Source organism: Taudactylus pleione, unplaced genomic scaffold (assembly GCF_031769625.1).
Source record: "Taudactylus pleione unplaced genomic scaffold, aTauple2 ptg000080l, whole genome shotgun sequence".
Classification (NCBI taxonomy): Eukaryota; Metazoa; Chordata; class Amphibia; order Anura; family Myobatrachidae; genus Taudactylus; species Taudactylus pleione.
The window spans coordinates 10482439-10497799 of NW_028284482.1; the positions used below are offsets into that span (position 1 = coordinate 10482439).

General features: G+C 47.7%; 1 protein-coding gene across 1 annotated transcript in view; it reads right to left on the reverse strand.

The window, feature by feature from the left end:
- Positions 1-15361, reverse strand: part of MEI1 (meiotic double-stranded break formation protein 1) — a 464883-nt gene that overhangs the window by 303889 nt on the left and 145633 nt on the right. The window contains exons 11-13 of the mRNA XM_088468098.1: positions 15015-15149; positions 7691-7802; positions 362-453 (exon numbers count right to left, since the gene is read on the reverse strand). Coding sequence (XP_088324224.1) covers positions 362-453; positions 7691-7802; positions 15015-15149 — 339 coding nt within the window. The remainder of the gene's footprint in view (positions 1-361; positions 454-7690; positions 7803-15014; positions 15150-15361) is intronic.

The following is a 15361-nucleotide window of genomic DNA, read 5'->3' on the forward strand; positions in this document are numbered from 1 at the left end:
GTGAGATCTTGCAATGCCCCGTGGAGGCGGCCGGGAGGTGAGACACAGCGCATCAGCACTAGGTTGATGCGCTGTGCGCTCTGGCAGGGATTGCCAGAACGGGGAGTGAAAACTTCAGCAGATAAGATGTTAAAACATCTCCCTCAGTGTTTCCTATGCACTGAACCACTAGTCTTTGATGACAAAATCATTGACTCTAGTATCAAGTTGCAGAAAGAATGTCGGGACTACTGCTGTGCTGGGCTGTCTGACAAGTCAAAGATGGTACAGGCCTATACCTTGTGTCTTTGAGTGTTTTAGTCGATTCTCATGTCTTCAAATCTGCCCAAATGTACATAATCACACAAAACGGGCTCCTTACCTGCAGGCTTTATAGAAGATTTCCAATGCATTAGTAAGAAAATGACCTTGTCGCGAGATACTTCTGATCTCATCTCTATTAATTTGGTGTTTCTACAAATGGAATACAATTATTATCCTTTTAATTATAATCAACAAGAAGAGAAAAGAGTCTGCTCCAACAAGGACAGTTTCTCCAATTTTTTTTATTTTATTCATGTAAAGTAGAAAGTCCATGATCAGATAACAGTTCATAAATAAATGTATATTGTGGCTTCCATCAATATAATGCGTTTCATCGGTTGATGCAAACTTCATCAGATATGGAAACAAACTTGTGGTACGCATATGAGGATCAAAAGTGTTGTCAAGTCAGAAGTAGGCAGCTGTAACTGTATTTGACTCAACCTAATTAAAAAAATTTTTTTAAATGTTTAAAATTTATTATTTTGCCAAATGTTTGTTTAGAAACATGCTGTACTATAATATGATCATGTGACTTCACCTCTGTATTACCATATACAGTAACGATGAGTAACTTTTGCACTTATGCTTGATAAACATTACATGGATAAAGGAGGGGCAGAAACTCATTGTAGCAAACACAGGAGAAAAAAGAGAGAGCTATTCATATAACAGAAACGCCATAGAACAATACAGTTTGACATTCAGCTAGAGCAATACAGTTTGACATTCAGCTGTAACAAAAAAGTAACGTTTCAGAATTACCTTTAATAATGCATAACATGATTTATTAAAACCACACAGAAATAAACATTAAGAGGTAAATTGTGGATTCATCATTATGATCTGGTATCCAAAACAAGTAAGTGTATGGAAACACGGGAATTTGCCTCTGCCCAAAAATTTTTGTGCGATTCCATCGGCGTGTAAAGTGATGCTTCTGCTGTTCTTTGATGCGCACACTATGACCCTACAGCACTGTGTTCCCCTGTGGACAGACAATTAATATTTACTATGCAAACCTCCTGAAAACCCATTTGCGAGGAGCCATGAGGAAGAAAAGACCACATTTGCTGAAGAAACAGTGGTTTTTGGGCCTGATTCAGAGCCGGTTGCTATTTGCGCTCGCTTGTCCAGAAAATAGGGGTGGCTATTCAAATGAACCGTTCGCTGTTTGCGGTCTGTTCACGCCTCTAGGTCTGAACGAGCAAACAAAACTTGCGGTCGTTTTTTTGGGAAACTACGCCCCCTGGCCGCTCGCATCCTACATCATGTCCGCTATTTATTAGATTAATCGAGTACATCGAACAGGGTATGAGCTGCTCGCTATTCTTGTGGTTGGTTTTTGCTACCACAATTTTGCGAGTAGTTCTGGCTAAAAAATAACCCAGTGACGTGGTCAATGACGCTGCTGTTTTAATTATGCACACCCATAAAACGCCCGTTTTGACCTTTAAGCACGCCTGCGATCGGATCTCCACTCCCCGTTTTCAAGCACCTTCTCCTATTACCACCCACATACGCCTCATCCTGTCACTCAAATTATCAGGCATTCGCTATTTTGCGAGCATATGAATTTCGGCCACACTGACTGGTTCACGCATGCGTATAACGATCCGTACGCATGCGCAGTTGGGCAAACATAGCTTGGAGCGAACAAGCGGCCGCTTATGAGCGGCTCTGAATCAGGCCCTTTGCTCCAAGACAATGCCCAACCACATGTTGCTGCTGTTGCATTGGCAGCACTGATTGAAATTAATGGGACAGCACTGGGACACCCTCTATATAGCCCGGACTTAGCGTCCTGTGATTTCTGGGCATTCCAAACCCTGAAAAAACAACTGCGCAGAAAAAAGTTCTCAACAGATGATGAAGTGAAAAATGCCACAGCTGCAACACTAAAAGTGAAGTCACAAAACAGTCTACTGCACGTCTTTGAGTCGTTGTTGAAACGCTGCAAAAAATGCTTTGAATGTGAAGGACGCTACTTTGAAAAAGAGAAATGATTAGATCCTCTGGAGTCATCGGATTCTGAATAAAGAAATATCAGTCTAGTTACTTTTCAATCGGCCTTTGTGTGTGTTTATATATTAGGGGTGAGCGGGTTCGGATTTCTGAAATCCGAACCCCCCCGAGCCCCCCCGATCCGAGGCCGATCCGAGTCAGGCTCGACTTTTCCCGCCTGACTCGGATCTGAAATCGAGGCAAAACGTCATCATCCCGCCTTCCGAGTCTCGCGGGTTTTGGATCCTATATAAGGTACCCGCGTCGGCGCCATTTTCTCACTCGGCTGTGGACAGTGAAGAGGGAGGGTGGGAGTTAGGGCTGGCTTGGCTGTGTAGTGTAGTGTAGTGTAGTGCAGAGTAGTGTTGTGCTGTGCTGTGCTGTGCTGTGCTGTGCTGCGCTGCTGTTGTCCACTACTTCAAAGTCCATAGGGGCTGGCTGTGTTGTGCTGTGCTGCTGTTGTTAATAGGGGCTGTGTCCACTACTTCAAAGTCCATAGGGGCTGGCTGGACTGTGTTGTGCAGTCAGTTCTCCATAGGGGCTGTGTCCACTCCAAAGTCCTGTGCAGTGTCCCAGTCCTAAAGGGGTGCTGTAGTGTTGCCCAGGGGGTGCTCTGTCCATCAGGGGTGCTCCCCCCAAGTGCTAAAAAAATAATATTTTTTTTGTGTTTGTGAATTGTGTGCGCAGTAGCCGCACGTGCATCAACAAAGTAGTGCCAAGCGTGCGCCTGTGTCATAAGTAAAGGGCCGGCTGGCTTGACCGTTAAAGGGTGCTGTAACCCCCAAAGTACACTCCAGTCCAAACCAAAAAAAAAAATATTTTCTGTGTTTGTGAATTGTGTGCGCAGTAGCCGCACGTGCATCAACAAAGTAGTGCCAAGCGTGCACCTGTGTCATAAGTAAAGGGCCGGCTGGCTTGACCGTTAAAGGGTGCTGTAACCCCCAAAGTACACTCCAGTCCAAACCAAAAAAATATATATTTTCTGTGTTTGTGAATTGTGTGCGCAGTAGCCGCACGTGCATCAACAAAGTAGTGCCAAGCGTGCGCCTGTGTCATAAGTAAAGGGCCGGCTAGCTTGACCATTAAAGGGTGCTGTAACCCCCAAAGTACACTCCAGTCCAAACCAAAAAAAAAAATATTTTCTGTGTTTGTGAATTGTGTGTGCAGTAGCCACACGTGCATCAACAAAGTAGTGCCAAGCGTGCGCCTGTGTCATAAGTAAAAGGCCGGCTGGCTTGACCGTTAAAGGGTGCTGTAACCCCCAAAGTACACTCCAGTCCAAACCAAAAAAATATATATTTTCTGTGTTTGTGACTTGTGTACACTGTGGCTGCACGTGCATCAACAAAGGAGCAGCGCCAAGCGTGCGCCTTTGTCCCATAAGTAAAGAGCCGGCTGGCTCATTTCTTAAAGGGTGGTGTAACCCACAAAGTGCACTACTCTCCAGCAAAAATAAAAAAATATTTTCTGTGTTTGTGTGCGCTTTAGCCGCACGTATATATCAATATAACATAAATGGAGGACCAAACTTTCTCCGATAAAAATAAAATAGGGAAAGATCAAGAACCACTTCCTCCTAGTGCTGTTGCTGCTGCTGGGAGTTGTTCATCATCCCAGAGAGGAAGTAGGAACATCACTACTTTTACCAAACAATTGACCCTCCAACAGTCCTTAGCGATGAGGATGAAGTACGACAGCAGTCATCCTGAAGCAAAACGTATAACTGAGGCCTTGACTGCTATGTTGGTGTTAGACGTGCGTCCGGTATCCGCCATTAGTGCAGTGGGATTTAGACAATTGATGGAGGTAGTGTGTCCCCGGTTCCAAATCCCGTCTAGATTCCACCTGCATCCTCAAAGCAGCAGCGACAAGCGTGCGTCTGCCTGTTAAAGGGTGGTGACACCCTCAAAGTGTGCTACACAAACAATAAAAATATTCTTCTTTTTTCTGTCTTTGTGAATTGTGTGGGCTGTAGCCGCACTTGCATCCTCAAAGCAGCAGTGACAAGCGTGCGTCTGTCTGTTAAAGGGTGGTGACACCCTCAAAGTGTGCTACACAAACAATAAAAATATTCTTCTTCTTTTTTCTGTCTTTGTCAATTGTGTGGGCTGTAGCCGCACTTGCATCCTCAAAGCAGCAGCGACAAGCGTGCGTCTGTCTGTTAAAGGGTGGTGACACCCTCAAAGTGTGCTACACAAACAATAAAAATATTCTTCTTTTTTTTTCTGTCTTTGTGAATTGTGTGGGCTGTAGCCGCACTTGCATCCTCAAAGCAGCAGCGACAAGCGTGCGTCTGTCTGTTAAAGGGTGGTGACACCCTCAAAGTGTGCTACACAAACAATAAAAATATTCTTCTTTTTTTTTCTGTCTTTGTGAATTGTGTGGGCTGTAGCTGCACTTGCATCCTCAAAGCAGCAGCGACAAGCGTGCGTCTGTCTGTTAAAGGGTGGTGACACCCTCAAAGTGTGCTACACAAACAATAAAAATATTCTTCTTTTTTCTGTCTTTGTGAATTGTGTGGGCTGTAGCCGCACTTGCATCCTCAAAGCAGCAGCGACAAGCGTGCGTCTGTTTGTTAAAGGGTGGTGTAACCCTCAAAGTGCGCTCCACAAACAATAAAAATATTCTTCTTTTTTTTTCTGTCTTTGTGAATTGTGTGGGCTGTAGCCGCACTTGCATCCTCAAAGCAGCAGCGACAAGCGTGCGTCTGTCTGTTAAAGGATTACATCGGTGACAGCATCCAAGTAGGCATGTCAGACAGTCCGTACCTGTACTGGCAGGAAAAAGAAGCAATTTGGAGGTCCCTGTACAAACTGGCTCTATTTTACCTGAGTTGCCCCCCCTCCAGTGTGTACTCCGAAAGAGTGTTTAGTGCAGCCGGGAACCTTGTCAGCGAAAGGCGTAGGAGGTTGCTTCCACAAAATGTGGAGAAGATGATGTTCATAAAATGAATTATCAACTCTTCCAGGGAGACCAGCCTCCAGAACGTACAGAGGGACCTGTGGTTGTGGATTCCAGCGGGGACGAATTAATACTCTGTGAGGATGAGAATGTACACACTGAAGAGGGTGATGAATCGGTGGATGAGGAGGATGAGGATGACATCTTGCCTCCGTAGTGCCAGTTTGTGCAGGGACAGATTAATTGCCAGCTTGTTTTGTGGGGGCCCAAACAAACCAATCATTTCAGCCACAGTTGTGTGGCAGACCCTGGCGCTGAAATGATTGGTTTGTTAAAGTGTGCATGTCCTGTTTATACAACATAAGGGTGGGTGGGAGGGCCCAAGGACAATTCCATCTTGCACCTCTTTTTTTTCTTTGCATTATGTACAGTTTGGGGCCTAGTTTTTCAAACTGCCATCCTGTCTGCCACTGCAGTTTCACGCCTAGATGGGTCACGTGTTTGTGCCGCCCACTCGTGTCGCTTAGCATAGTCATCCAGCTACCTCGGTGCAACCTTTTGGACATAAAAACACTATTGTGAGGTGTTCAGAATAGACTGGAAATGAGTGGAAATTAAGGTTATTGAGGTTAATAATAGCATAGGAGCAAAAAAACCTACAAATTCTGTGATTTTAGCTGTTTTTATGCTTTTTTTCAAAAAAATACAGATCCAAAACACAAAACCCAGAACCCAAAACACGGAAGGGTGGTTTTGGCAAAACCAATCCAGATCCAAAACACGAAGAAAGATCCAGATCCAAAACCAAAACACAAAACACGAAAAGTGGCCGGTGCACACCCTTAGTATATATATATATATATTATATGTATATATTATAAAATGTCCAGGAGTAAGAAACTGTTCACTCTGATTAGGAACTAAGGAGCTCATTCAGACCCGCTCGCAAGATGCGATCGCTCGCTGGCAAAAAGGGGCCAGATATTTAAATTAGGCGCTCGAACTGCATCGCGTAAGGACGCCCACTGTGTGTTAGCGAGCTACGGTAAAGTGCGCTCGCAAGTGTCTGAAGACGCCCCCTTGCCTCTCGCAACACACATCATCTCCGGGAAATGTATGATTAATCTGGGCCATTGTGAGCCATCAGAGCAGCTCTCAACCCTTGGTGTTGCCTTTCCCCGCCGCAAGCACCGAGATCAGTGCGGGCTGAAATACATGCAGGTGACGTGTACAATGACGCTACTTTGCTAATTATGCATGCCCTTTAAACGGCGTTTTGGGGGAATGACACGCCTGCGTTCGCAACACCACTCCCTCCGTTCACAAGCACCTTCCCCTGTTACCACCCATAAATGGCACTTTCTGTCACTCACAGCAGCGACCTGATAGCGGTTTACGAGCTACCAAAATCAGATCGCAACGAATGGCTTGCGCACGCGCACTGCGAATTATGCGCATGCGCAGATGGGCGAAAATCGCTCACAGCAAGCGATTGCGCCTTAGCAAGCCGGTCTGAATCGGGTCCTAAATGCCTGATTCAGAGATGTACGCTAGTCTGATATTTAAACAGCTGAACGATTATCGGTCGACTGCGCATGAGGCAAAGTACCCCTGCGATGCAGTTTGCAGTGAGGTTTCTATTGCAAAGTGATTGACAGTCAGGTACTGAAATTGGGGCGTGTCATAGCCTACATCTGCGAACTTGTACGCCAATAAAGTGGTTCCGGCATCTCAGTTCAGACACCCGTTCTCTGTTACTATAGGGGTACACAGATGACTGATTATCGAATGATCTAAGATTTTGTACGCACTTGCTTGGATTTGCGATGGCCCCGGTGGGCATCTGAACACATTTCCAGCATTAGCATATTGTTGCAAAGCAGCTATGTGTGGGATCAGGTACCGCCGGTCGGACGCTGGAATCCCGACAAGGAATTTAAGATAGGTGTCGAAATACCAACGCCTATCTTAATCCCGACGCCGGAATCCAGGAGGACGTGTGCCCGAACAAAGGGAAGCCGGGGAGCCCTTAGTGTTAGCTGCGGGGGAGAGGGTAAGGTTTAGGTAAGTTAGTGGGGTTAGCATTAGGTTTTTGGAGGGGGGTTAGGCACCCCTAGGGGGGTGGGTTAGGATCAGGCACCACTGGAGGGGGTTGGGCACTAAGGGGGGGAGAGTTAGGTTTATGCATGAAGGGGGGAAACAGGTTTAGGCACTAATGCGGAGGGTTAGGGTGTGGGGAGGGTTAGGGTTAGGCTACAACAAGGGAGGGTTAGGGGAAGAAGGTGGGAGGGTAAGTATACTTACCCGACCCCTGTCGGCATAACAGCCATCGGGATGCTGCTGTCGGTATTGTGACAGGAGGCATCCCGACAGCCAGCATTACATACCCATTCCGCGTATGACAAATCTTTATGTTTAATTGCAAATAAGACCCATGTTTTGTCATTGTTAAATACAGTATATTGGCCAAAATATGACTTACAGGTTGTCTCCTCGTCATTGATGTAAAAGGAAGGTCTGCACAACATTCACATATCTTAGTGAGTAACTTCTCTAACTCATCGTACTGCACTGGAATGCTGAGGTGATCCTTCCTATGCATGAACATTAAGATATAAAACACAGTTAATTTCTAGCTTAAAAGGGGTGCTGAGCTCACTAAACTAAACCTATTTACTATTGTGATCCTGCTGCACTTTTATTAACATTTATCAAAGTCTAATATAATTTTATCCCAGAATTTCTACAAAAGTAGGTGAAAAATATGAGATATGGTAAGAACTTACCCTTGTTATCTCTATTTCTACGAAGTCCATAGGGTTCCACAGGATACCTTGGGGTATAGGCGATGGCGGCAGACATCCAGGCACCACAGAGTTAAATTTTCAGCCTCCCAGGATGCACTGGGGTCCCTCTCCTATACCCCGCCCCCGAGCCTCAGGCCACTCAGTTTCGTAACAAGCCATAGGCCGGAGCAGGAGCAAAAAAGAGAGAGAGAAGACAGTCTGGAACACACAAGAATCAAATTCTCACCAGAAGGAGACGGAGAAACCGGTGACCAGATCAAAGCCCATCTACAGTACAGGTGCGACAGGGCGGGAGTCCTGTGGAACCCTATGGACTTCGTAGAAATAGAGATAACAAGGGTAAGTTCTTACCATATCTCATATTTTCTACTTCAGGGTCCATAGGGTATCCACAGGATACCTTGGGGATGTCCCAAAGCAGTATCCTTTAAGGGTTGGGACGCTCCTGTGCTGTAAGGAGAATCCGCCGCCGAAAGGAAGCATCCTGAGAGGCGAAGGTATCAAAAGCATAATACCTTACCAAAAATATGGACAGATGACCACGTGGCTGCCAATCACCGCTGAAGCGCCACGTCGAGCTGTCCACGAAGGACCCACAGACCTAGTGGAAGAGCTTTAATAGAGGATGGAACAGGAAGACCTGTGAATCCATCCTGCCAAAGTTAGCGTAGTGGCAGGCCAACCCTTTTTATGGAAACCAGAAAGGACAAAACCGAGAGTCTGATTTCCTAAATGGACTGGTACGGTCAACTTAAATTCTTAGCGCCCGTACCACAGCCAAATAGGCCTCACCAGCAGACAGGACTGGGGAAGTAAAGGCATGCACTGCCCTGTTCCTAGGAAAGATGAGAAAAAGGGAGGTCTACATGACAGAGCCTCCCATTCTGAGATCCTACTGGCCAAATTAAGAGCCAGAAGGAATACAGTCCTAGCCGTAAGCCATTTGAAATCCACTGAGCCCAGTGGATCAAATGGCGGTCCTCAGAGAGCCCTAAGGACCACAGCCAAATCCCAAGGAGCCACAGGTGGAACAAAGGGATGCTGAATATAACGTACACCCTGCACAAAGGTGCGGACATCAGGAAGAGTAGCAATCCTACACTGAAACCATACTAACAGGGCAGAAACCTGCACCTTGAGGTAAGCAAGGCGAAGACCGTTATCTAAGCCCACCTGTAGGAAAGCCAACCTCTGGATATCCGGAATACCCGAGGAGCCTAGCCTCTAGGGCGAAACCTGAAAGAAAGTATACCATACCTAATGGTAAATTCTTGCAGATAAAAACTTCCGAGCTCTTAGCATGGACAGAGCCCCTGTTAACTATAGAGCTGGAAAAAACTCCTAAACCTTAAGAGGGCAGTCTCCACCACAGACAACCCAGGTCTGGGTATCAGCCAGGATCCTGAGACAACAGGTCCGGGTGTAGAGGCAACAGCTTCGGAGTGTTAACTGAGAGGCTCCGAAGATCTGAGTAATAGTGCCATCTGGCCTACGCTGGAGCTATCAGCAGGAGCGTGCCTCCTTCTTGCTATTACTGGAGGAAGAAGGGATAACGGAGGGATGAGGTACACAACTTGGAAGGTCCACTGGACCTACCTACGTCTATCAGAAGAGTCTCATCTCTGAAAGGCTCCACTTGTTCACCAGAAGATTGAACACCTCCTGATAAAGAGGACATTTCCCTGAATGCACGTCTTGACGGCTGAGAAAGCCTGCTTTCCATCTGAGGATTCCTGAATGAACACTGCCGATGACGGCAGGGATATAGCCTTCCACCCAAGCCAGAATTCGGGACACCGTTAGTGTTGCCTGACTTCGGGAACCTCCTAGGTGGTTTACATAAGCCATCATGATGGCGTTGTCAGACTGTACCTGCACGGTATTTCCGTGGAGGACCTGTCCTGCATGCTGGAGAACCCTGAATACTGCTCAGAGTTCTCAGATGTTTATGGGAAGCGCAAAAACTATTGGTGTCCACCTGCCCTGGAACAAGTGTGGAACCGTCATGCTTCCCAGCAACGGATACTGGCGTCCGTCGTCAGAAGGACCCTGTCCGCAATCCCAAAGGGGGTGCCCCTTGTTTAGGTGAGCTTTCTGCAGCCACCAGGCCAGAGAGAGACAAACCTCCGGGGAAAGCCTATTGACTTTATCCTATGGGGCAACCCATCCCATCCGGAGAGGATCAAGTTCTTTAGAGTGAAGCTGGGTACTCTCCACCATGTCGAACAGCGACATCCTGGAACCCAGGAACCACATTGCCAAGTGAATAGACACTCGGCGACTCTGCAGGCAACTGCGTACCTTTGCCTGTAATGCAGAGATCTTTTCCTCAATCACAAAGATCCTCAGATGTTGGGATATGGAGCATCCTCTGTGAAGAATCAGAGAGGACCATTTCCAGTTTATCAGTCAGCCCTAACGTAGCAACACAGATATTGTCCGTTGCATATGGCACTGAAGTATCTCTGGAGACCGTGGTAACAACAGGAGGTCATTCGGATAGGGTAACAAGCGGACCCCCTGCATCCGCAGGTGGGCTGCCATAACTACCATGACCCTGGTAAACCGTGAGGCGCGGAGGCCAGACCAAGGGGCAATGCCAGAAACTGGAAATGCTTATCGACCACTGCAAACCTGAGGAAAACACTGGTGTGCTAAGAAAAGAGGGATATTCAGGTAGTCACCCTGAATATATCCAACGACACCACAAAATTCCCAGGCTCCATTGAATGATGGAATGCAGGGTCCCCCTCCCGAACCGAGGAACCCTTAAGAATTTGTTGAAGGATTCGAGGTTGAGAATGTCCTGGTAAGACCCATTGGGTGTCTGTACCAGAAAGAGGATGGAGTAATACCTCGTTCCCCTTTGGGGCAACGGAATAGGTACTATAACTCCTGCCTGGAGCATAGAGTGTAACACCCTCAAAAATTACAGGGCCTTGTCCTGAATTGACAGAAGACCTGTAACGAAAAACCTTCTGGGAGGCTTTTACCGGGAGGAAAGGACATACCTTCAAGAAAATACTTCTCTTACCCCAGTGTCCGTGGTGGTCAGACACCAGCACTGGGCGAACTGGAGAAGCCGGCCTCCAACTCTGGGGACTCCCGAGAGGAGGCCCGTCCCGTGAGGCTGAAGGCTTATAGTCCAACTTGGGAGTAGGACGTCTTGTACTCCAAGCCTGTTCTTATGGCTGAGCAGATTTCCTGGCTACTGACTGTCTTGGAAAGCTGTATTTTAGACTTACCCTGGCCTCACAGGGCCAAAAAGACAAAGTCCCAGACCCTGATGGGACTGTAGCCGATGGCAGACACGCAGACGTAGCTGCTGCCTGCAGGGCCACAATTGTGTCCAGACGAGGGCCAAACAGGACTTGTCCCGTAAAAGGCAAAGCATTCCAAATGGAATCTGCGTCCGCTTTCCAAGAGCGCAACCACAGGGAGCGGCAAGCCGCTACTGCTGCCGAGGAGATTCTGGAAAGGAGTAGGCTATATGTAAGACCGTCTCATTATGAACGTGGCAAAGTCTCTGAGAATTTGCCACTATCCACCTGCTCTGCTGGAGAGTCAGTGTGCAGAGATCCAGTTACCTACTCAGTGTTCCATGGCTCTGGCCCCCCAGCACACGGCCATAGCCGGCCTGGAAGCCCCTCCAGCAAGGGAATATTGGATTTTAGATATATTTGCACCTTCCAATCTGGAACCTCCTTCAAAGAGGACCTGGAGGGCATGGGCAACGTAGCACTCCTCACTAGGCGTGTAACATGAGAATCTACCCGTAAGGGTAACTCCCATTCGGAAATGTAATTATCCGCAAAAGGGGTATGCAAAAGGTCAACCGTTTTTGAAGCTGGAACCGCTTACCCGGATTTTCCACGCCTCCTCTAAATGATCCACCTGACCAAATAGAGGAATTACAGTGGCAACACCCATATCCTTAAAGAAGGCATATTTGGATTTAGCCACGGGGGATATGTAATAACCAAAGCCGCACGGACTGCCCGTAGAAGGACAGGTATATAGACTTTAGACCCAGACTACGCCTCCTTTGCACTAAGGGGCTCGTGTCTGAAAAAGTCAATAATGTCACCGTCATCAGACGTCATGTCTTTACCCGTCTGAGACACGAAAGGCCGTTTAGAAGGCCGAAATGGTGACTCCCCCTGTAAAACGTCCATCAGGTGCTATACCATTTGGACAATAAATTCACCCACACAGGCTCCTGCGAGACGCGGGGGGGCGAAAAACAGGATACACTGGGGTACCATCAACTGTCCAGGGACCCCTGCATGTGATGAGACCACCACAGGCTGCGATAACCCCTTGGCGGAAACGCAGGGGGCGTTGCCCACAAAGGCTGTAAGCATCTTAGCCAGCCGAGGGCGGTCTCCTTTTTTGTGCAGGCACAGTGACAGAAATGGGGCGTGATATATAATACAACATGCCCTCCATAAACCCTCAGCGTCTACATATCCCTCCGCTAACTGCACATGATATCAGTACATTATAGCTGGAAGAGGATATCCTCGTTCACTTTCCGACATGAGGAGTGTGAACGGAGCGTATGTGACCTCCCACACAGAAAAACCATGTTTACTGTGAGGTAATAAACACCCTGCGACACCGCACCGCAAGGGCTGTAGCAGAAGAACAGGGATAGGAAAAGGCTGACAGTCAGAAATGAAAGTACAGGCAAACAGCGCTAGCATTTAAGTCACATACAATGCACAGATAACATCCTGCATTACAGGCACTGCGATCAACTACACAGACCAGAGCCTGGTAGGAAACAGTGCTGCATACACTGACCTTAATTGAAGGAGAGGTATGCGGGGGACCCGGACCGCAATGGCATCTGTATCAGCTTCCAGCAGCGTTTGCCATCCCCAGCACATGTAGTGAGAAAATGGCCACCGAGGAGCAGAGAGAAGGCAGGGCCCGGGGGAGGAGCGCTGACACAGCCCGCTCAGACCGCTGTGGAATGGCACTGTGCAGCGGGGGAGACGCCGGCTGTGAGACAGGGAAGGCGTTCTCCCCTGGCGTGCTATCAACCCCTGGGACACCGCGCTGTACCGCACATGCTGCGGCCCGCTGTCCCTGGTGTTCTAGTGGAAGGCGCAGGATCAGTACCTGGCCCCACGCGCAGCCGGTCCCCAGGGAGCCCCCTGCCTGGGGACCAAACAGGACTGTGTTACCGGCAGGTGCCCACCGCGGGACCCCGCCGCTTACCTTGTTCCCCGTGCATCCGGCCACAGTCCAGGTAGCCGGGGATCACCGCTAGCTGTGACCCCAGCTACCTACCAGCATCCCCGGATCGGTACCAGCGTTCTGGTACCGGCGGGGTGTAGGAGTGACAGCATGGACGTCAATACTGACTGTCCTATGCTGGAGCACTCTAGTTGTGCAGCCACAGCTGCGAAGAAATATTCAGGGGCCTTAAAAAGACCCCCCTCTGTACGGTGCGACTGGTCCGGCCAGGCACCTACGAAAACTGAGTGGCCTGAGGCTCGGGGGCGGGGTATAGGAGAGGGACCCCAGTGCATCCTGGGAGGCTGAAAATTTAACTCTGTGGTGCCTGGATGTCTGCCGCCATCGCCTATACCCCAAGGTATCCTGTGGATACCCTATGGACCCTGAAGTAGAAATTAACATTTTCACCTACTTTTCTAGAAACTAAGAATCGGGGTAATTCATTATATAACTGATAATCACGGATATCTCCTGCTTGACAGCATGGACCTTCACCATCTTCAGATGCTGGTGATTCCTGATCCCCGCCCCGGAAAGGAGTCCCGGTTGCGAAGAGGGAACCCTCCGCTCCTACTCGGCTCCCTCCACTGGACGTCGGGGATTCCTACGCATGTGTGAAGACAGCCGCGAGGGGCGGGGGTTAGGTTAGGGGCTTCCGGGGGGGACCCCCTGGGTTAGGCTATGGAAAGGGGGGTTAGGGTTGGGCTGCAGGGAAGGGGAGGTTAGGTTTAGGCATTTACGGGGGGGGTTAGGGTTAGGCACTAGGGGGGAGGTTAGGGTTAGGCACCCCTACGGGTGTGTTAGGGTTAGGGGTGGAAAAGGTTAGTGATAGTGGGGTACTCCCCTCCGTCGGCGTCGGGATCCTCATTGTCTGCTTTCCAGCGTCGGTATGACATCCGCCGGGCTAACATCTGGCGGTATATCATACCGATTCCCATTTCCACGTCAGATAATTTAAATAGATTGGTTGAGGAGCATATGGGGAAACCCTGCTTGCAATAAGTACACATGATTAATAATAATATTAAAATACAATTGGATATACAGTAATTTACACAGTAATTTATACTAGTGATAATAAAGCAGGCTTACTCTATGGATAAGCGGTATGTGTGTAATTGTATGGTAGTACATGTAAATGTAATTTGGGTGATTGGCTGAGATTGCCGATAAAAGGACTCAATTGCACCACTAAGGCCAGCCCTCTGACGAAGTCCATTGATGAAACGCATAGGGGCGTGGTCTTGTGATGCTGCTGTAACTACCCCAGACTCCTTCGGGAAGCGTGGTCACCACACGCCGCTGCTTCAGAGAACAGTGAGCGACGTGGTGTGTTCCCGACTGAACCCTATGGCAGTACTTGGAGAGCTGCTTGATGATGGAGTATATTAATCAAATCATGTGGTAATCAGCCCACACTGTTTTATACTTGGTACAAGCATATACTACTTTTAGTGGTTGATTTTAGAAGTTGTCATATTGAAACATTTATGCACTATGGAGCACCCCCTCTGTGCTTTTTATTAAGTGTTTTACCCGTGGGATTTTGGGATGTCTTCTGTAAGCTGGAGTAGCGGTACAGAATATTTAGAGGACATTGGTGCAAAAAAAGACTTCATGGACATTCTGACAATTCTGACAAACAGTTTATGTATCTTCATAGTTTAACATTATTAACATAAAAACTTGATCCTACCTGCAACATTTTATACAGTGTGGAGGGAACAATTGAATTTACAAAATCTGACTAACCTTAAAAATGCAGATATTGCCTTAGTGGCTTCAATTGCGACTTCCAGAACAGGGCAGTTCACAGCCTCCTGCAGTACATCTACAGCAGCTTTGAAAATGCCAGGGTTAGTAAATAGCTTGATTTCAATGGGTTGCCTATAAAATCACAAAAAAATAGTAAACCATGGACTTTTAAGAGAAAATCCACTTACTATTAAAAGACAAGATTTTAACACATCTAACTTGATGAAATCAGTACAACAAAACATACATTATGGGGTTATTGTGTCTTATTATTGAAGAATAGATAGCTTAGTGTCATAGCACTGAAGCACTAGGAGTACTGTGTTTGTAACAAAGCCCCAAAT